This window comes from Annulohypoxylon maeteangense (genome assembly GCF_022496945.1).
Source record: "Annulohypoxylon maeteangense strain CBS 123835 unplaced genomic scaffold GGS22scaffold_6, whole genome shotgun sequence".
Taxonomy (NCBI): domain Eukaryota; kingdom Fungi; phylum Ascomycota; class Sordariomycetes; order Xylariales; family Hypoxylaceae; genus Annulohypoxylon; species Annulohypoxylon maeteangense.
This window is the reverse complement of record NW_025953253.1, coordinates 833035-851209: the sequence shown is the minus strand read 5'-3', so window position 1 is coordinate 851209 and position 18175 is coordinate 833035. Positions and strand designations below refer to the sequence as shown.

Genomic DNA, 18175 nt, shown 5'->3' with positions numbered 1-18175 from the left:
TCTCTTATGCTATTAGACAAGCTTTACGAGTTCGGCAGGGTCATATGAAGTATGAATTTCTTATCACAAGACTAAGTAGGTATTTAAGAATCCTGCCAAGCAGTATTTCAACCAGCAGACCAAAATCGTGAGTTTTCATTTATCTGTAGTCGTCCCCCTAGTCTCTCTAAATGGTATCACTCAAAACTAGTAATATATTACCTAGTAATCTTTTTGTCCATAAAATCGTCAACCCACGTGGGTCTCGTAACTTGTCGTTGAAGTCTGTCGGGCAGCCGACATCAATAAAACCATGACCATAATCCGTTAACCCATGAGCCGTAAATCCGTAAACACCATGAGCCGTAATCCCGTCCAAGCCGTACTGTACATATAATTCGTCAATCTATGATTGTAGGATGAGTTCGTAAATATGACGAAAGAAAGATAATATAGATAATGTAAAGATCTACAAGAAATGAAAATTGATATAAACATTCGACCTAATGGTTGAATAAAGAGCCGCTGTCGTGAGGTAGGGGAGCAGATATCAGCTGGCCTCTCGCCCTTCTGTCATACGCACGCAGTTTCTTGGGGTTGACTGTGTACTTGCTGAAGCGCTTGATACCGAGGCGCTCGTCGTTATTTCGACCAGTGCTTAGAATCCATCGGCCCTGTCTGTGCCAATCTTTGCCGAGATCAAGGTGGCCAGCTAGGTCTGTAGGCTCTAGCATCAGATGCAAGTCGAAAGCCCCATCTGTACGCAGCTTCTCGTCTGTGCAGAAGCTAATTACCTCCGCCAGACAGGTGACAGCATGAGGTAGTCGAAATTGCCCTCTGCTGGGTATCAAGCAGACCAGCCCGGCAACGTATAGGAACAGTAGGGTGAGAATGATAGCGAATGCGGGCACGTTGGGATACATGCGCACGACCTTGTCAGGCGGAGTTAAAGCCAGGAAGAGACCGCCACCCAAGACTGGCAGAAGAGCAAAGACCGGGGATAGGAGAGACACGAATGCTACTCGCCAATGCTTATTCCTCAAGGCCTTATATGTTGACTCGAAAGGCAAGCATGTTGCATAATCCAAAAGAAGCGATGTTTCTGCTCGTGAACCTTCCGCACGCGAAAGTTCGCCCCACGGGGCTAGGATACGTAGCGTTAGATCTAGAGACTGGAATAATAGGAACAGTATGAGGCCTAGCAGCGAAGGGATGAAAGAATAAACGAAGTCGGCGGCGGAGAATGCGCCAGCAACCGGCATAGCGCTCAGGAGAGGAAGGAAACCATTGCGCAAGTCCGTAGAATGCAGGAATGAGACAATGACTAAAGCGAGTAGCAAGATGGATGATGCCACAACGAAGAGAGTGATCTGGCTATCCCGGAAGCACCATGGGAGATAGCGGTCACGGATATTTGGGTCCGAGGATCGTTCGGCAGCTTCCAGAGATCCTTCTCGTCGCATAGCCCATTTTGGACCTTCCGACTTTTCAGTCCCGAGATCCCCTTCGCTAGTAGACATACCAATTCCGTACCACGTCCCGATTTCCGGCACTTCTGGAGAAAACCAAAACCCGAGCCTGTCGGCATTTCCCTGAAGTCTCTGTCTCATGTCGCTTCGCGTCGGTGCCGTCTCAAGCCCACGATATCGTGATAGAGAATTGCTCTGAGAAATGAGGAAGATGATATCCCCTAGGGTTCGGATACCCCATTTTTGCATCATTCCGGTCCTCCGTCGATTCCAGAACACAAACAATACAACCAGAGAGAGCATAAATGACACATATAGTGCCACCAATGTCCAAGCCACACCCTGAACAGTTGCCCAGACCCAGTTTCCGTCGACGAGGATGACGGTGAAAAGACTGCTTTGTAGCGGGATGGTGAAATTCAAAAGCCAAACATTGAAAATAGGTATCCAGATATTCCATGCTCCGCCAAGTTGAGGCCAGAGAAATGATTTTGGGTACAGGGGTAAAAACATGGCGCCTCGTCGTTCGTTACGGTCATCCGAAGCCATAGCTGAAAATGGCAAAACCCAAAACGCGGCCGTGATGACACATTGGGCGTAGATTAATATGATAATAGCTATCAGCTGAGGAAGCATCCGGAAGAGAAAATATTGGCCGCCATGAATCGTACCGGCGTATGGCGTCAACCCGTTGTGGTTCATAGAATAGACGGCGGAAACTATGAGAGCCACAACCATCAAGAGGCACAACGCTGCCAGAATCAGTAAGGATTGTGGCCGTAAAACCCATGGCTTCAGAGTCAGGGGCGCCTCCCAGTCCAGGGCCCTTCCACAATTATGTAGGCCCGTCTCGGGGTCAATAACTAGGTCTGACCGTGCCTGCCAACGCTCTAGATTCCTCGGCAGGTTAAGCTTAGGCTTAGGGGAGATAGTTCGCTCCTCACGTCTTTCACTATGGGGAGACGGATTTCTGTTGTAACCTTCGTTTGCAGCCTCGGTGGAAGCGGTAGAGGTCAGGATGGCACCCCAGGGATCATCAGCAAATTTGGCCCTTTCTTGACGTTGCTGTCGTTTTTCCCGGAGCTCATCTTCGGCGGTGGGAGTAGGAGCCGAAACAGGTCCAGGAGGCGGACCTATAGGCCAATCTCGGGGAGTATTATCACGTATAATTCTCTCTGACGGCAATTGTATCGAGGATTGTTTGTATGGACTTGGAACTGTTGTGGGCGTGAAATGATATGCCTGTTGATATATTTCATCGCTACCTCGGCCATTGTTACGACTTGTTAGAGCATCCAAGGCATGGCGGATGTAGGGACCATCATCTACTCCCGGAGTGACGACGCCGGCAGCTCTCGCCAGGTCGTCCTTAAAATCTCCGAAGGTCGGGTCTTGATGCGAAACCATTACCATGGGTGGAAATTGCGGCTGGTCGTAGCGCATTCCAGGAGGAGTTGACATCATTGAGCGATCGACATCGTCATCTATGACCTGCTGGTGACCCCAAAGCCTCTGAGGACCATAAACCTCTGAATCAGAGGGTATTGACGGGGGTGTGGGGGCTGGGGGAGGTGTCGGTGCATATGGTACCACGGTGGATTGCGAAGCGGGAGATTGTTCTTGACGTGCACTGTTATCAGACTCAATCAACCGCGGGGAGCCGTGGAGGATGGTAACACGGGACGCCGTTGTGGTTTGTGGAGAGATAGTTGAAGTAGAAGGGTGAGTTTGGTGGCGCGGGTTTTGGCCTAAGGAAATAATATGTGAGCGAAAGCTAGAGATTAGAGAGTTGACGAAATTGACATACGATTTGGTTGATTTGGTTGGACGTTGTCTAAGTCCAAATCGTGAGAGCTCATCCTTCACTTCGTCTCACTAGTTCGTCCTACTAAAAAAAAAAAAAAAAAAAAAACCCCCAAAAAAAACCGGCCTCGATCTACTTGGACTAACTTGGCCAATTATCCAATTATTTCTTGGTAGTACGAAATGGTGTTTTTGTTACTTCTATATTCTCTTGCAGAGATGAACGGGAAGAGTGCACGAGAAGAGATTTAGGTAAATATTGCTGCAGGTTGTCGGATGTAATAGGCATAATGAGAGGGCTGGTTATGCTGGTTGTGCTGGTTTATGTGAGGCTGGGTGCCCAACCACCAACCACCGCCGAAAGACCGCGGAAGAGAATCCCAATGCCACCACAAAAAAACATGAAACCGTACCTTAAAAATTCCAGACATGGTAAAAGTCAATGCTCACCTTTCTCGTATATCATACCATATTGAATAGAGCCATGTATGATGTACGAAGAGATACAAATCAATTCGTTGATGCGACTCACGATAGTTATTAATAAACGATGATGCATTTGAGAAGAATTCGATACCCGACTAGTTAGGCGGAGGGGCAGCGACAAGGAAAATGGATGGAGCTTGGGCCATTTTCCGAGCTTGTGTGGGGTGCTCAGTACCCAGGCAGCCAGGCAGCCAGGTACTCCATTCATGGATACATCATGTATTGTACTGTGTAGCTTCCCACTAATAAGACCATCTATGTTCCCTGCAAACCTAAGGCTTACAAGGTAGTCGTATTAGGTAATCAAGATTGCACTATTGAACACACCGATCTTTAAGAATCCATTTTTCACTAGTTCAACAACTCTCACGAGCCTCTTCATAGATCACCAATTGAGCAACAGCTAATACTCGATATCTCAACAAGCTTACTACGACAACATGACCCTTCAATAATATTCTATCCATGTAACCACTAGCGTTGAAGAACCAGTCCTATAGTCTCATGCATTACAACGAAGCGAGTGGGTATCTACTGAGTGGATGGGGGGTCCGGAGCCTTATTTATTACTCTTCAGGCTCACTCTCACTCTCAACGTACAAGTCGGACGATAACTTGTTTTCAACGATAGAGGACTTTCGCTAATTACTACTGTCATCCTCTTCAGATGCGTGACTAATCTAAGCAAGGTCGGTCTACCTAGGTAGTGGCCTAGGTAGCGAAAAAGAAGGGGAGAGTACTCTCAGGACCTGGCCATCACCGCCCGAATACAAGATTTTGTTAAACTCATTTAATAGTATTGTATTCCCTAGATGCAGGTTGAATTCTCCCCTAGTGCAAGCTCATGACCAGGGAGCTCATGTCTCAACTAAGAGATAGTAGATGCCTTCTCAATCCCTTCCGGGATTCAAACATAGCCAAGGTGTCGTTTTCCGTCTTCTCGAGGCACTCCCAGAAATATACGAAGCGTTCATATCTGAAGGCTTGAATCCTTCTTTCCGGTGCCGTTTGATCATCCCAGTGTGCGAGGCAATTTCTCTTCGCAATCCAGGGCGGTGAACCTGATCTTAAGTAATTACCAAGAAGAATGCTCTCTATAGGTCTCGTTCGGCATCAAGCACGGGTTACTACCACCAACACGTCCCGGGAAGCTATTGGCACACTTCGTGGAATCTTGATCCAAGCGGCGATGGAATGGATTTACACTAGCTATCGTGTGCTTAGTATAGTTCGTGCAACGCACGACTTCACTATAGCCAGTCCTTCTAAGACAAAGGGATTACCTAGGGATAACTCGGTGAACCACATGCTAAGTATGTTATCAATTTTGAGGAAACACATGTCCCTTGAAATATTAGTTCATTACACCATGGCATTTTGCTGCCCTAGCCAGTGTTTGGATCGACAGGCACCATGTTCCAAGGCTGAAGCGCGTCTAATCTTCTAGAATTCCCCCGGGTTGATATGGCAAAATAGTACATATAAATCCGATGGAAAATCCTGTCGATTTGATGTCCAAGCAAACCAACACTTCTCAAGTATAAGGCAAGCAGCAGTAGAGCAGCGAGGGACTAGTCGAATTAGTCACATCATCGCTTTGGATCAGCAACTATGTTGAACCAGCTTGTTCTCGCGGCTCTTTTGCCGGCCATCATGGCCAGCCCCATAGCGTGAGCGAGCCCATCCCACCCATTCTGAGTTTTATATCATGTTCTAACAATAGTAGCCAACGGAGCCAATCGGCTGTTCCTTCGGGCATGGGAGGTGTTATGTACCATAACAATATACCTACAGCTGCGGCCAAAGCTATGGATATGGATCCGACGTCCATGAAGAATGCGGCTGTCAAGAAGATCTCGGGTATGGGAGCTGATGTCCCCCACAACGAACCAAAGCCCAACGTCAAGCACAGTGGCAGGGTGGCTTCGCAAACTAAGAATCACGCTCGTGCTCCTGAGCCAACCGTATTCGTCTCACCTACACAGGTTGTTGGCCGTCAGATCAACACAACCATGCTCAATGACATTTCCAAGAACGCCGTTTCTTTCGCAACTGGCATTGCCGAATCTATCGCCAGCGGTCTCGCCAATCTTCCCCCTTCCAAGAGATCCAAAACGCCAGTATCGTCCTCCAGTGCACCCCAAGCGGCGGCAACCGCTGCTACTAACGCCACGAGTGCTGCTCAAGGAAATTGTGATTGTATCGGTGCCTGCTCTGACATCGAAGGCAAATCGAAACAAATGAAGTGTATCAAAGAGTGTGCTAAGACCTGTGACGGCGACGACGATTCTAAAAAGAAGAAAGATCCGGTAAAGGATCTACTTGGTTCTCTTGGCCTCAGGGAAATTATCCCTGCCGAAATCGAGCACGCAAAGAGACCAAAGCCGAAGCCGATCAAGATCTCCCAGGTAACCAGCGAAGAAGCTTTCGAGGAGTGTATGAAGAACTGCAAGACCCACAACTGCCAGCACTCCAGCGTCGGTCTCAGCATTGACCAGTGCGGCAAGACGTCGTGCGAGGAGACTTGCGCTAAGCACAGGAAAGGAATGTCCGGTAAAAAAATCAGTAAGAAGGGACTTGAATCTGCGGATAGCTATCCGGCCGCAAAGCCGGCGCCGAAGCCAGCACCGAAGCCGCCTAAGCATCAAGCCGCTGCGGCTAAAGAAGAGGAAGAGTACGAATCTTGCATGCAGGAGTGCAAGACTCACAACTGCCAGCACTCCAGCGTCGGGCTCAGCGTCGATCAGTGTGGTGACACTTTCTGCGCGGATGGATGCGCCAAGTATAAGAAGGCTGAGAAGTTCGCAGCTGAAAAAATGGTGCACAAAACGTATCTCAGGGCTGTCGACGGTTACCCAACCAAACCGGAGCCCAAGCCCAAGCATGACATATCAGCGGCGGGCAAGGAAAACGAGGAATTCGAACTGTGCCTGAAAGAGTGCCGAACCCACAACTGCCAACACTCAGGCGTAGGACTCTCTGTCGACCAATGCGGCGATACGGCATGCGCGGATGCCTGCGCAGGGTATAAGCATACTGCTGCTGGTGTCATTCACGGGGGAATGCATGCTCGGGAACAGCTCAACTATCCTACATCTCCCAAGCCGGTCCCTCAGCCCGCCCGTGTACCAACTCCTAAGCCAGCTCTGAAATCACACCCGCACCCGACACACAAAGCTACCATCGCCAGCGAGAACGAAGAATTTGAGGCATGCTTGAAGGAGTGCAAGACCCATAACTGCCAACACTCTGGCGTCGGTCTCTCTATCGATCAGTGTGGCGACACCGCGTGCGCCGATGCTTGCGCCGGGTATAAGAAGAGCGCGAAGGCCGGATCCAAGAGTACCCACAAGAGACAAGTCCAGCCCGTCCCCGAGATCGAGGCTTTGCCAGCTGTACCGGCCGTGGCTCCTCTCCCGGCTGTAGAACCACTTCCAGCAGTTCAAGCGGTGGCACCTCTGCCGGCACTTCCTAACGTTGCCGTCGCCCCCAACGCTGCACCCGCTCCCAACAAGCCGGCGACCCCTGTCACAGCCTCTCCAGCCGGTCCCGGCTCCCACCCCCCGCCGGACGTTCCAGTCGCAGCTAAGAAAGGCTCTGAGGACTACGAGGCCTGCATGAAACAATGCAAGTCGCACAACTGCCAACACACCTCCGTCGGTCTCGAGACCGAACGGTGCGGCAAGACTTCCTGCGAGGAAGAATGCGCCTCGTACCACGAAGCGGACGCCGCCGTCTCTGGAAAGGAGAAGGTCAAGATTCCAGGTGCCAAGCTAGTCCCGAACCCGGTCGCTGGCCCGCCCATGTTGGCCGTACCCAATGTCCACGATGTGCCCGTCGCCGAAGGGCATGCCAGCCAAGAGTTTGAAGACTGCGTTAAGAAGTGCATGACCCGCAACTGTGAGAAGACTGGTGTCGGGTTAGGCACCGAGCAGTGTGGCGATACATCATGCGAAGAGAAGTGCGCAAAGGGTAGGAGTGAGGCTGCTTTCCGCGCCCATGGCAAGGCGTAAGCTGTCTATCAGGTTGATTTACCAACCCATTCCGCCACCACAGGTAAAATGTAAAATGCCTTTTTTCCAATAGCAATGAGTCTATACTGACCGTCTTTTAGACCTGAAGAATCTTCGTTTTGCTTACCGCTATCTTCAGATTGGGACATAATGGCACCGAAAAAAACGAACCCCCTTAAAAACATTCAATACTGTCCACAGTCGTTTCCTTTATGACTGATGAATCAGACTGACGAAATCATGAAACCTCGTGGGCTTTTTTCCTCTTTAAACCTCAATGGTTTCCAGACTGAGATATTCAACACGCAGTTATATGTTGGCTGTATACTTATAGGATTTATTTGTTGTAGTTTAGTTTAGCTTTGCGTAATAATATTTTCCACGATCTGACCTGCCCTGTTGACATGCGTATTTAATTTTTTACTTTTCGCCTTCTTGTATTTCATGTTCAATCATCCTCCCTCTTTCCTCTTCGTCAAGCCATTCAATGATTGTACCATAAAACCATCTTCCACCCCTCAGCGCCAAGCTATGTCCTATTCCCGCAAAGCTTCTTCCAGCGTGTTCCCCGTCAACCGACGGAACACCTCGGCATATCTCTCCCCCGTCGCTTTCAGCACCGCCTCAGGCACTTCGACGCCCTCCTTCCCCTTGAGCCCGTTATCCGTCAACCAGTTCCTTAAGAACTGCTTATCAAAACTCTCCTGATCACGGCCCGGCTCGTATTTATCCTTCGGCCACATGCGTGACGAGTCCGACGTCAGCACCTCATCGACGAGCACGACCTCGTCCGTCGCCTCGTCGAGGCCGAACTCGAATTTGGTGTCAGCGATGATGATCCCGCACTCGGCCGCGTACTCCTGTCCGGCACGAAAGACCTTCAGCGCGAGCTCCTCGATGCGTGCGGCATACCTATCGCCGACGATCTGCGCAGCCCGCTCGCGAGAAATATTTTCGTCATGTTGGCCGAGCGGCGCCTTGGTGCTGGGCGTGTAGATGGGACCGCCGGGGATGGCATCGCACTCGCGGAGTCCCGGAGGTAGCGGCGTGCCGTGGACGGTGCCGTGAGCTTTGTACTCCTTCCAAGCGGAGCCGGTGATATAACCGCGGACGATGGCCTCGAGTGGGAAGACTTTCAGCTTGCGAACCTGCATGCTGCGGTTCCGGATGAGTTGTGCCTCCTCGGGCGAAACTTGAGACGGGACATCGGTGGTTAGGAAGTGTGTCTTGAGACCAGGCACCCTTTCCGACAGCACCTTGAACCAATGCACGGATTGCAGGGTCAGCAATGAGCCCTTGCGCGGAACGCCGTTCTTCATGACTACATCGTAGGCGGAAATGCGGTCGGTGGTGACGAATAGCAGAGTGTTATCGTCGACACTGTAGAGGTCGCGCACTTTTCCCTCCGCGAGTTTACGGAGTGACGTCAGACTGACTTCCGTGAGGACTTGACTAGAGCCCATTTTTACTCCTATCTCCCTCGACTTTCTTCATATATATTGGCCAGATATCGGTGATGAACTTCAAAATATTATATGGTCGTACGATAGAATTACTACTATGTAGGTACCTATGTAGAACCTTAGGTAGTGAGCTTTTTATTTTATTTTAGAGGGGGTGAAATCTCCTACTAGGTACTAGGTAGGTAGTAAGTACCTACAAGTACTACTACTAGGTAGTAGGTACATACCTAGAAGAAAACCTTGCCGAGACTAGATCGGATCAAATCGGCGCTTTTTGACTTGGTAACACAGATGGATCTGAATCTGCAATTGTACCTATGTATTACCTAGTAGTACGTTGGTTACTTACAGCTAATGACTTACCTGTGTATACGTGTATCATCAATAAATGACGAAGCACCAATCAATTAAACAATGAGAGCAAAAATAGAAGCAAATGACTTGGTAAGCTTCAAAGTCGAGGTTAATTCAAAAGAGCGACGACCAAGACTGAGCCAGTGACAAACCAATCCCAAATCCCAAGAACAGACAAAAAAATCAAATGCCAAACGCCAAACGCCACAACCAAAACCAAACCAAAACCCAAAGCCAAGAATCATGTACCCTCCCCCCATAAAAAAAGCAGAACTAGAACCAATAACCATCAACCATCAACCCCCCAAACCCCAACTCTCCCCACAACCACATCACGCCCATACCGCCCTCCTCCCGGTTTTGCAGTGCCCTAAATGAGTAACGCCCCCAGGTTCAAACAAAAGGCAAAAGAAAGGAATGTAACTGAAACGAGTGAATAACGGGCTTGGAATAGAGACTGAGGTGAACATTAATGAAAATGAGGAGGAAGCGGGAGGAGAGGTTGGAATGAGCAAACGAAAGACATAAGAGAAAACCCAACCCTACCAATGGGCACTGCAAAACCATCTCGCCAACCGTATACCGAAAACGAAGGACCGAAAACGAAGGACCGTGGTGGGTGACTAAATATAATTAGTGAATACAACAGACAATTCCTATGGGAAATAGACAGGCATACCCAAACAGCGTACTGTCTAGCCCGAAAACCAAGCATACGCGAGACCAGCCCCGACGGCCGCAGCCGTGACAGCAACACAAGCGAGTGACTTCCAACCAAACCCGGATCCTCGGAACGACTCTTCTAAAGACGGACGTGGCTCCATTACAGTAGCCGATGGTAGCTGACGTCTAGCAGTGAAGCTGGGAGAGACGGTTGACGATGTTGACACAGCAGCAGGCTGTGTTCCTACCGAAGGTTGTTGAGCCTCTTGGAGGGCGCGGAAGTGCTTCTGAGAAGCCACGGTTATGCCATAGTTCTTTTGGAGATGGCCGGTAATATCGAACGAATCACTGAAATCGGAATCGACGGAATCGGAGTCATCGCTGTCATTGTCGTAGAGTCCCATCCGCCGGCCCTCTTCTTGTCTAGTATGGAACCTGAATGTAAGGTCGGTCCATTTTCGAGTGTCAAGGTCGACCCAAGAGGAAAACTCCTCTTCTGATTGTGGGAGGGTAGACGCGTCGGGAACAGGCGCGGGAGAAGTAGTTTCTGGAGTAGGTTCTGGTGAGATGACCGGTGCCTCTGAAACATACTCTGGAAGAGTGGGCACATCTTGAACAGAAGCTGGAGCACTGGGCACATCTTGAACAGATGCTGGCGCTGAGGGAATGGATTCGTCTGGACGAGACGCTGAAGGAGTCGGTGCGTCAGGGCGAGATGGCATAGAGTCGGGAATGCTCTTGGGAGAGCTGACACGAGCGTCCTTATCTTCCGCTTCCCATCTCTGGCGATCGTTGTCGCTATCGATGTAAAGTTGAAGTAGAGAAGATATGTTGACCGACCTAGAGCGGTTGGATCCAGAACTGTTGGGCTCGAGATGGCTGGGTTCAGGACGATTCTGTTCAGGGCAATGAATTTCGGCTAGGAAGTCCACTGTATCGAGACTTGATACGGTTGAAGTATCGTCGTTCAGCTGGAATTCTTTTCTCCTAGCTGCTTGTCTGTCTCGATCCTTTTCGCTATCGATCCACATCTGGAGTAGGGTGGGGGACCATGGGTGATCATTGATCAGGACCCAACTCGACAGGTCTTCAGACTTGCCATCGTCATTTTGTGCAGATGAACCAACTTTCTCAATTCCAAACCCATTATAGTGAAACTCAATGGGCGAGAACCCTTCTGCGGAATCAGAGGAAGGGGTCAATTCAGGCTTCATTGCGAGAACATCCCTGAGTCGTTGTCTGATTTCTGGGGGGTAGCGAGCGAATGGATCGTGGATAGGCCAATCTTCACTCTCGTATGTGACCTCCTCAATTGTCTGGGATGGAGAATCCCATTCAGACCAGGTCCAGTTGTGACGATCTATCTCGGACTTGAACATGCGTGGCGACCAGTGTAAGGGTTGGTCGTTGAGGTCCGGGTTCCGGAATGGGATTTGTGTAGATGGCGAACAAACAGTGCTTGGCTTCGGTGTTGGTGTCGACCCAACAATAGGCGAGGTAGAAACTAGCACAGGTGTGCTAGGTTGGACCGTTGGTTGCTCATCAATGACAAGCGAGCTGGCTACGCGCTGAGGGGTACTGGGTTCAACTGCTGGCTCATCGATGACAGGCGCCTGTTGTTCGGCTTGGTTTTCTAACGAACCAGCGGCAACTGGATTGGCCTTTTCTGGGCCAGCACGTCTGCTTTTTCGTGGCTTCTGAGCTTTGGCACCCTTCGTTTTTCCGAGGTTGGGGTTGATCCGAACAACACGCCAACCATCCTTCATACGAGAAGCTATGGATGCGATGTTAGCATGAGGGTCGTATTTCCAGTATACATCATCATTTAATGTAAAGTATCCATCGCCTAGTCGGAAACGAATAGCAAGACATCATCGTTTGCGAGGGGAAGGGGAGAAGAAAAGAATAGAAAAAGGGGCGGCAGGGGAAATGCAGAGAATGGACAGAGAAATGAAGCGACTAGCTACTTACGGGTTACTTGGTGACCGCACCATCTAGCTGGAAGTAGCATCTTGACTTTAGTGCACTCGGGGCACAGGGCACGAGGCCTCGGGATGATTTCGCGTTCGATACCTTTGGAAGCTAGAAGAGATGTTAATGGGCTAGGGCGTGATTCCCGTCTTCTTTCACGGGCACCCTCGCTATCCTTGATAGGCGAGATGAAATGCTTGGTAGGGGGGGTGGAAGGGGTAGCAGGGAAGGAGCCACATGGCGAGAAAGGAGAGCGAATAGGAGAGAAGACAGGAGCCTGAATTGGCGTTGGGATATAACCCATTAGAGGAGAATCAGAACTAACGACCGCGGCAGCTTCGTCCACTGGACGGCCACGGAAGCGATGAGGACGACGAACAGGAGTAGAAGGAGGAATGGGATGGCGGACAGGAGTGGAAGGGAGATGAGAAATAGGAGAGATGTGGGACCTAGTTAGCCCACGACTGCAAGCAGCCGACATTTGAGTAAAGTTGACGGATCGAGACATTGGAAATTTGGAAATTGGAAAGTATGGATTGCGGAATGAAGAAGCTGATGATGAACAGAAGAGAAAGAAGGAAAGAATCTGGTAGAAGCGGAAGCCAGATATGGTCTGGAGGACGCGACGAAATAGAGTTTATCACTGTAAGCAGAAGTCACTAGCGCAAACCCGCCTAATGGAATATTCGAAAATAGCTTATACTGCATTAATACATGTCTCTTAAGCTCATAACCCGATTACTGAATGTACTAAATGGTATATGTGCATATTCATATATGCGGGTTCGACGAGGAGATTTGCGTCTGGAATCAATTGTGAGCCGCGTGATCGATATTTCGAAATATTAATTATCATCGAAGGTAAAGAAAGTCGAGACATATGCTATATGCAAATTTTCAGAAGTATATTGGCTTGTGTCGTGGAGAAATAGATGAAAAGGCGTTTTTGGGTGATTCTGGAGGGCGAGGAGGGACGTTTATCAAAACTTCTAGTTTCGATAGACAACCCAACTATACACCAGCGCGTAGGTATTCTAGTCTGAAACCTCCGTATACGTATCGTTTAAACGTGGAGAGTTGATTTCTGATATAATTTTCGTGCCTATTGGTATGCGCGTGTTGAACTCGATAGGGGCTGTTTCAACAAGACTCGACAGCTATGGATGGGCTTTTCGGCTTGTCAAGCTGGGATAGGGCACCAGCGGAAATTTATCATCACATGAATGATTTCTAACTGGTATAGAAAAGACACTAGAATAATATGGCAACTACATCTTGATGGCGCTGCCTTTTTTGGGAGTGACTACCTCCTAGCTTTACGGTGACAACTTCCTGAACTTCAACGACATGGCTTCGTCTCACGATATAGAACCCATCGCCCTTTCTTTTATTCCCTTTAGGTGTCTATTTAGAAGATAAACGTAATTAGAAAACAACAAACAGGTTTACTCATCTCGCCATCTATCTATCTTGAAATAACTCGACCCTCTGATCCTCTACACGAACATTTACCGACTTTCCCACGCCTCTACAAGCGTCTATAAGCGTCTACACACGTTAAACCCACGGCTATAAGGGCCACAAGTCAAGAAGAGACGACAACTCGTCAGCGGCTTCGCGCTATCGGACCTACGAGTCTATTAGATATAGAACACCTTGTAAGACATAGGGCATGGGATATGGAATATGGTTTGGGGGAAACCAGAGGACGTCAATATTAATTTCTACTGGTAACCATGTAATAGTGAACCTAAGCGTTTATATAGGTAAGCATTCAACTTAGACAGGATAATTCCTGTTTCCAGCTAACTATGGGGTGAGAAATTTCTTCTACGATGATTTTCTCCATGACTGTTACCTAAGGTATCAAACAGCCAGATTGACGTCAACCATCTAAAATCTCTACTGAATTCTTCTCCAGCTGACGTCTTTCAAATCTAGCCTCCGCTGCTTGGCGCATGACATCCTCCGAGTTCAGCTTATCCGCCGCTGCTGTCGCCGTTTCCTTGATCAGAGTCCTAACCGCGCTCATCAGTAACTTATACCATAAGTTGTGCGGCTTGCACCGTTTCTTCTCGCACATGCCGCGGGTAGCTGGTTCTCCTTGCAAGTCAGGATCGAGTGGAGCATCGAGCCGGCCGGTCTTAAATATTGCCTGGCCCTCCGGGGTCTCGAGCCACTCTGAGAACTGATGGCGTACGGAGACTGTGTCGAGTCGCCAATCGTAACCGCAACTCTCCTTTGTGAATTTACCCGCCTCGATCGCTAGCTGTCGGCGATGATTGGCCCAATCTATGAGCTGCATCATCTTCTTATATTGCACAATCTCGTTGCCTAAAGCGAGACGCTCCGCAGAGGAGCTCTTCAAGAAGGCTTGCTCTTCGCCGCTAAGGACGCCAGAGCGTGTTGGAAGGCCATTGGACCAGAGACCTTCCATGTTGCCTGAACGAGGAGCGTTAGTATAGAAAAAATAGCAGCATATTAAATAGATTGGACAAAGGGTAGGAGCGGGGATGAAGTAAGTATAAAGATAGTCGACTCACCAAACGGTTGGTCACCAAGCTTCCAGCTACTCTGCTCGGCGGTATTGACAAGAAGGCCAACAAAATCCTCCTGGGTGAGAACCTCGATAGCTTTCTCTGATGCAGCCTTCGTCGGTAATGTGTTGATCATATTGATCCACCAGGCATCGCAGTGGTCGTTACAGCAAAAGACACTCCTATCTTTAAGAGTCTTGGTGTATAAACGGGCCGGGTTCTTGCAGTCGGCCAGCGAGCAAGTCTTCTTGTACTTGGTGTAGTTACGCTTACCGTCGGTGCAATTGGGGCAGACGAAGCGCTCAACCAAATTTTCGCCGACATCCTTATTCAGGCTAACGCATTCCCCGTGGAACCAGTCTTCGCAGACATCACAGCTTATCATCCATCTGTGGTCATCTGGACCACGGCAGATACAGTAAGGGCCATTGTCGGTCTCATCGTCGGAGCTTGCATCATGCGCGCCACCAGTGGGGTCAGTGGTTGAAGTACCCTTCTTCGAATGTGTCTTAGATTTAGACGATCTAGACTTTTTGGGGCCTTTCTTAGATGCAGTGCCCTTCTTTCTAGACGCTGACTTCATCTTGTTGGAGTCACCGTTTGGCGGCGGTGACGAGGAAATCGGTTGTTTCTCATCGGTATCTAATTTGACCTGAGTATGATTTGTCTGATCTATATTCTCCGGTGGCTGGGTCGGCCGGCTATGCAAGTTGCCGTCTCCGTTGGAAGGTTTGTTACCAAGCCCGTTGCTGGGAGGCAAATCAGTACCCTCCATCTCGATATCCTCACTGGGCATCTCATCCGCCGCTATGCAAGGATCCGCCATCGCGGGAAAAAATGTGACAGGTCGGATTCCAGGCTGACGAGAACTGATCCCCAAGAATACTAGGTAGGTAAAATGAAAAAGTGGCGATAATCGATTTGCTTATACAGCGTTTCTTTTTTTTCGGATGTGTTTTGCGGTCTCACTCATAAAAGACCAATGCCTTCAAGTTTTTCTGAGGCCGGCATTTTCTTGTGGTCGGAAAGCCACTATTTTGGCCTGCAGTAAGCCGGCGTTGAAAATACGCACTGTAAGTTCGCGAATTGATTTCTAGATAACTTCAAGAAAAGCTTCAACTCTTGAAGTTGAAGTAAAGATGCATCGATATTACAGGGAACAACGCGCGCTAATTGGAAATTACCTACGTAGACAGCTGTTATCAAGTCGCGATAAGCTCTCAAAGTTGATGGATTCACACGGACCAACGTACTGGTACTTAGGTACTAACTATTTGATAGCTCAGGGGTTACCTACTACCTATCTAGTAGTAGCATGTGCCTGTATCTACATACCTACCTACCTAGGTAGGTACCTACTTACCTACATATGTAAGTACTAGGTATATATGTAATAAGCGAAGAAATGACCCCTATCTTTTCTTTACATCTAGATCCCTATATCAATAGTAGGAACATGTAGGCGCCGACGTAAAGCTGAGTTTTATAAGTCTTGAAACATTGTATTTTCTCTCGTGCCTCCGGACTTTGATATGCGACTTATAGGAATCATTTGTACGATTATGAGGGGATGATAAATCCAAGTTTCTCGTCTTTTGCTTCAAAAGATAATTTCACAAGACATATTGTGGTCACTCCACACGTCAAGCGACGTAAGAATTAATTTGTTACATATTTTCTATATCTCGGCATATGTGCGTGGAATGCTAAGATATTAATGAGACTTGGACTTCATCTTGCCTAGCACAAATAGGGGTAACCATGTAGCAATCTTTTATATTAATTACCTTGTCAAAATCCCGACAATTGCTATGAACATGGAATGATTTCTTTCCCTTCTAGGCATGACAGCGAGTGCTTGACATCCCAACGAAATATATTCTCTTATTTTCTCCAACCTTGTGATTCCATAATGCTAGGAAGTAGCCATTACTGGTAATTATCTTGGAAGTAATGTATTGGAAATCATCTACGTTATCTATATTGTGTAAATGTTAAGAAGTAATTTAGGAAAAATGCCGAGTTATGCCAAGTTAACCTGTTATTTTTAGCTACCCTCGCCAAGAAAAGAAGGATTTTGCTAGATATTCCATGGCTTCTGCGTAATTTCTGGGTTTAGCAAGGTTAGTAAACCTATATTGGACGGGGTTGGCGTGTAGGAGAAAATAGGGAGGTAGGTTTACTATGAAGTAACTTATAACCTTGCACGAACCTGCACGGAACCAGTTCAATATGACTTGAACTATAGATCATTCTCCATAGAAGGTGAGTAGCCCATCGTCTTGGGTCCTTGGGGATGGTGTGGGGTATATCTCCTATACGAGATACGTAAATCACACACATTAGCCCAACTCAACTGGACAAGTCTTAATTAATTGTGCTTGATTTCCAATGCTTCCGCCTCTTCCCGACCTTCCTATCTACAATGCTAGAGTACACGAGGGGAAAAGGGTCGTGATTTTGGTTCTAGTTCGCACGCTGTCTACAGGACCGAAAGGTCGCCGAATTTCTCCTAGACGCGGGGTTAGTATCGTATACCAAGAGCCGATATGTAAGATATGGACGTACCTTGTATCCTGGGACAGACCAGCGACCCTTGGATACCAATTTCGCTGTCTTCTCGTCGATGGAAGGTTCTGCTGCAGCGACCTCGTCCTGAACAAGAAGAGATATGAATTAGCATATAGTCTTTTTTCTCCATTTCCAATAATCATGCCCTTCATGGGAAGGGTCATATTCGTTACTCGACATACCACAGTAAGCTCCTCGAACGGCCTTGCCGTCTCAATGTTCTTGAGGGTGGCTTCGAGGTCCTTCAGCTCGAGGTCGACCTTCTCCTTGGTGCTCTCAGCGTTCTTGACAGCCTCAACTTCGAAAGCCTCGATAGCCTTAAGCTGGCGCGTGACATCGTACTTAGCAGGCTGGAAGGCAGCGAAGCGCTTCTCGATCTCGTTGATGACGGCCTGGTTTTTTAAGATCGATCGGTAGTGCGCGAAGTCGACCGTGGTCGGCAATTCGGACAAGGCCTGGACCTTGCGGCGGGCATTCTCGTTGCGCTGTTTGAAAGCTTGAAGGCTAGCAACAGTTTGGCCGCGCAGGCCCAGAGAGGAAGTGACCTTCGTCCAGTCAAGCTTGAGGGCTGCGCTACGCTGTAAGGGTAAAGAGACAAATTAGAAATTAACTCATCACAGTATTTTGCGGCGGTATTTCGTGGGGGCAATTGGTAGCTCAATCGACAAGATTATTGTTCGACTAACTGGATACATCAACGTATCATATAGAACTTAACAATGAGAATTACTCGTACTCACCGTGGCCATTTTTGCGATATGTTGAAGAAAAAGATAAGGAGTGGATGGCGGGTTGAGTTGCTGGATTATTACTGCAACTATTCCTAGGTAGGTAGCCGAAGAACTCCGACGTTTTTACAGTGCTAG

The 18175-nt window shown here is 48.5% G+C and overlaps 7 protein-coding genes across 7 annotated transcripts; 1 reads left to right on the top strand and 6 right to left on the bottom strand.

Moving 5' to 3' along the window:
* Positions 1 to 55: 55 nt before the first annotated feature.
* Positions 56 to 3394, bottom strand: GGS22DRAFT_160026 (uncharacterized protein). Its single transcript, XM_047960871.1, has 2 exons — positions 3256 to 3394; positions 56 to 3196 (listed from the first exon to the last, which is right to left on the bottom strand). The coding sequence occupies exons 1-2, from the start codon at positions 3305 to 3307 to the stop codon at positions 483 to 485; spliced, it is 2766 nt and encodes a 921-aa protein (XP_047819973.1). The 5' UTR covers positions 3308 to 3394; the 3' UTR covers positions 56 to 482.
* A 1872-nt stretch (positions 3395 to 5266) lies between these two features.
* On the top strand, positions 5267 to 8044 carry GGS22DRAFT_124771 (uncharacterized protein). Its single transcript, XM_047958309.1, has 3 exons — positions 5267 to 5407; positions 5464 to 7800; positions 7852 to 8044. The coding sequence occupies exons 1-2, from the start codon at positions 5349 to 5351 to the stop codon at positions 7748 to 7750; spliced, it is 2346 nt and encodes a 781-aa protein (XP_047819972.1). The 5' UTR covers positions 5267 to 5348; the 3' UTR covers positions 7751 to 7800; positions 7852 to 8044.
* A 45-nt stretch (positions 8045 to 8089) lies between these two features.
* On the bottom strand, positions 8090 to 9313 carry GGS22DRAFT_160018 (phosphoribosylaminoimidazole-succinocarboxamide synthase). Its single transcript, XM_047960870.1, has one exon. The coding sequence runs from the start codon at positions 9211 to 9213 to the stop codon at positions 8287 to 8289; it is 927 nt and encodes a 308-aa protein (XP_047819971.1). The 5' UTR covers positions 9214 to 9313; the 3' UTR covers positions 8090 to 8286.
* Positions 9314 to 9889: 576 nt separating this feature from the next.
* Positions 9890 to 12094, bottom strand: GGS22DRAFT_124765 (uncharacterized protein). The gene has a single exon (XM_047958308.1). It carries the CDS (start codon positions 11994 to 11996, stop codon positions 10263 to 10265), a length of 1734 nt encoding a protein of 577 aa, XP_047819970.1. The 5' UTR covers positions 11997 to 12094; the 3' UTR covers positions 9890 to 10262.
* Positions 12095 to 12122: 28 nt separating this feature from the next.
* On the bottom strand, positions 12123 to 12931 carry GGS22DRAFT_160012 (uncharacterized protein). Its single transcript, XM_047960869.1, has one exon. It carries the CDS (start codon positions 12707 to 12709, stop codon positions 12194 to 12196), a length of 516 nt encoding a protein of 171 aa, XP_047819969.1. The 5' UTR covers positions 12710 to 12931; the 3' UTR covers positions 12123 to 12193.
* Positions 12932 to 13939: 1008 nt separating this feature from the next.
* On the bottom strand, positions 13940 to 15879 carry GGS22DRAFT_160010 (uncharacterized protein). The gene is made up of 2 exons (XM_047960868.1): positions 14745 to 15879; positions 13940 to 14643 (listed from the first exon to the last, which is right to left on the bottom strand). The coding sequence occupies exons 1-2, from the start codon at positions 15562 to 15564 to the stop codon at positions 14087 to 14089; spliced, it is 1377 nt and encodes a 458-aa protein (XP_047819968.1). The 5' UTR covers positions 15565 to 15879; the 3' UTR covers positions 13940 to 14086.
* Positions 15880 to 16621: 742 nt separating this feature from the next.
* GGS22DRAFT_160009 (ATP synthase subunit D) lies at positions 16622 to 18128 on the bottom strand. The gene is made up of 4 exons (XM_047960867.1): positions 18050 to 18128; positions 17492 to 17887; positions 17307 to 17393; positions 16622 to 17250 (listed from the first exon to the last, which is right to left on the bottom strand). The coding sequence occupies exons 1-4, from the start codon at positions 18056 to 18058 to the stop codon at positions 17221 to 17223; spliced, it is 522 nt and encodes a 173-aa protein (XP_047819967.1). The 5' UTR covers positions 18059 to 18128; the 3' UTR covers positions 16622 to 17220.
* Positions 18129 to 18175: the final 47 nt, after the last annotated feature.

Bases quoted from the DNA above. Each gene is read 5' to 3' on its own strand.
- GGS22DRAFT_160026 (XM_047960871.1), bottom strand. From the start codon at position 3,307: ATGAGCTCTCACGATTTGGACTTAGACAACGTCCAACCAAATCAACCA. The intron at 3,197-3,255 runs GTATGTCAATTT...TTATTTCCTTAG, and splicing joins CCAACCAAATCAACCAAATC to GCCAAAACCCGCGCCACCAA.
- GGS22DRAFT_124771 (XM_047958309.1), top strand. From the start codon at position 5,349: ATGTTGAACCAGCTTGTTCTCGCGGCTCTTTTGCCGGCCATCATGGCC. The intron at 5,408-5,463 runs GTGAGCGAGCCC...TAACAATAGTAG, and splicing joins ATCATGGCCAGCCCCATAGC to CCAACGGAGCCAATCGGCTG.
- GGS22DRAFT_160018 (XM_047960870.1), bottom strand. From the start codon at position 9,213: ATGGGCTCTAGTCAAGTCCTCACGGAAGTCAGTCTGACGTCACTCCGT.
- GGS22DRAFT_124765 (XM_047958308.1), bottom strand. From the start codon at position 11,996: ATGAAGGATGGTTGGCGTGTTGTTCGGATCAACCCCAACCTCGGAAAA.
- GGS22DRAFT_160012 (XM_047960869.1), bottom strand. From the start codon at position 12,709: ATGTCTCGATCCGTCAACTTTACTCAAATGTCGGCTGCTTGCAGTCGT.
- GGS22DRAFT_160010 (XM_047960868.1), bottom strand. From the start codon at position 15,564: ATGGCGGATCCTTGCATAGCGGCGGATGAGATGCCCAGTGAGGATATC. The intron at 14,644-14,744 runs GTGAGTCGACTA...CTCCTCGTTCAG, and splicing joins GCTTGGTGACCAACCGTTTG to GCAACATGGAAGGTCTCTGG.
- GGS22DRAFT_160009 (XM_047960867.1), bottom strand. The intron at 17,394-17,491 runs GTATGTCGAGTA...CTTCTTGTTCAG, and splicing joins CGTTCGAGGAGCTTACTGTG to GACGAGGTCGCTGCAGCAGA. The intron at 17,251-17,306 runs GTACGTCCATAT...CCCCGCGTCTAG, and splicing joins GGTCTGTCCCAGGATACAAG to GAGAAATTCGGCGACCTTTC.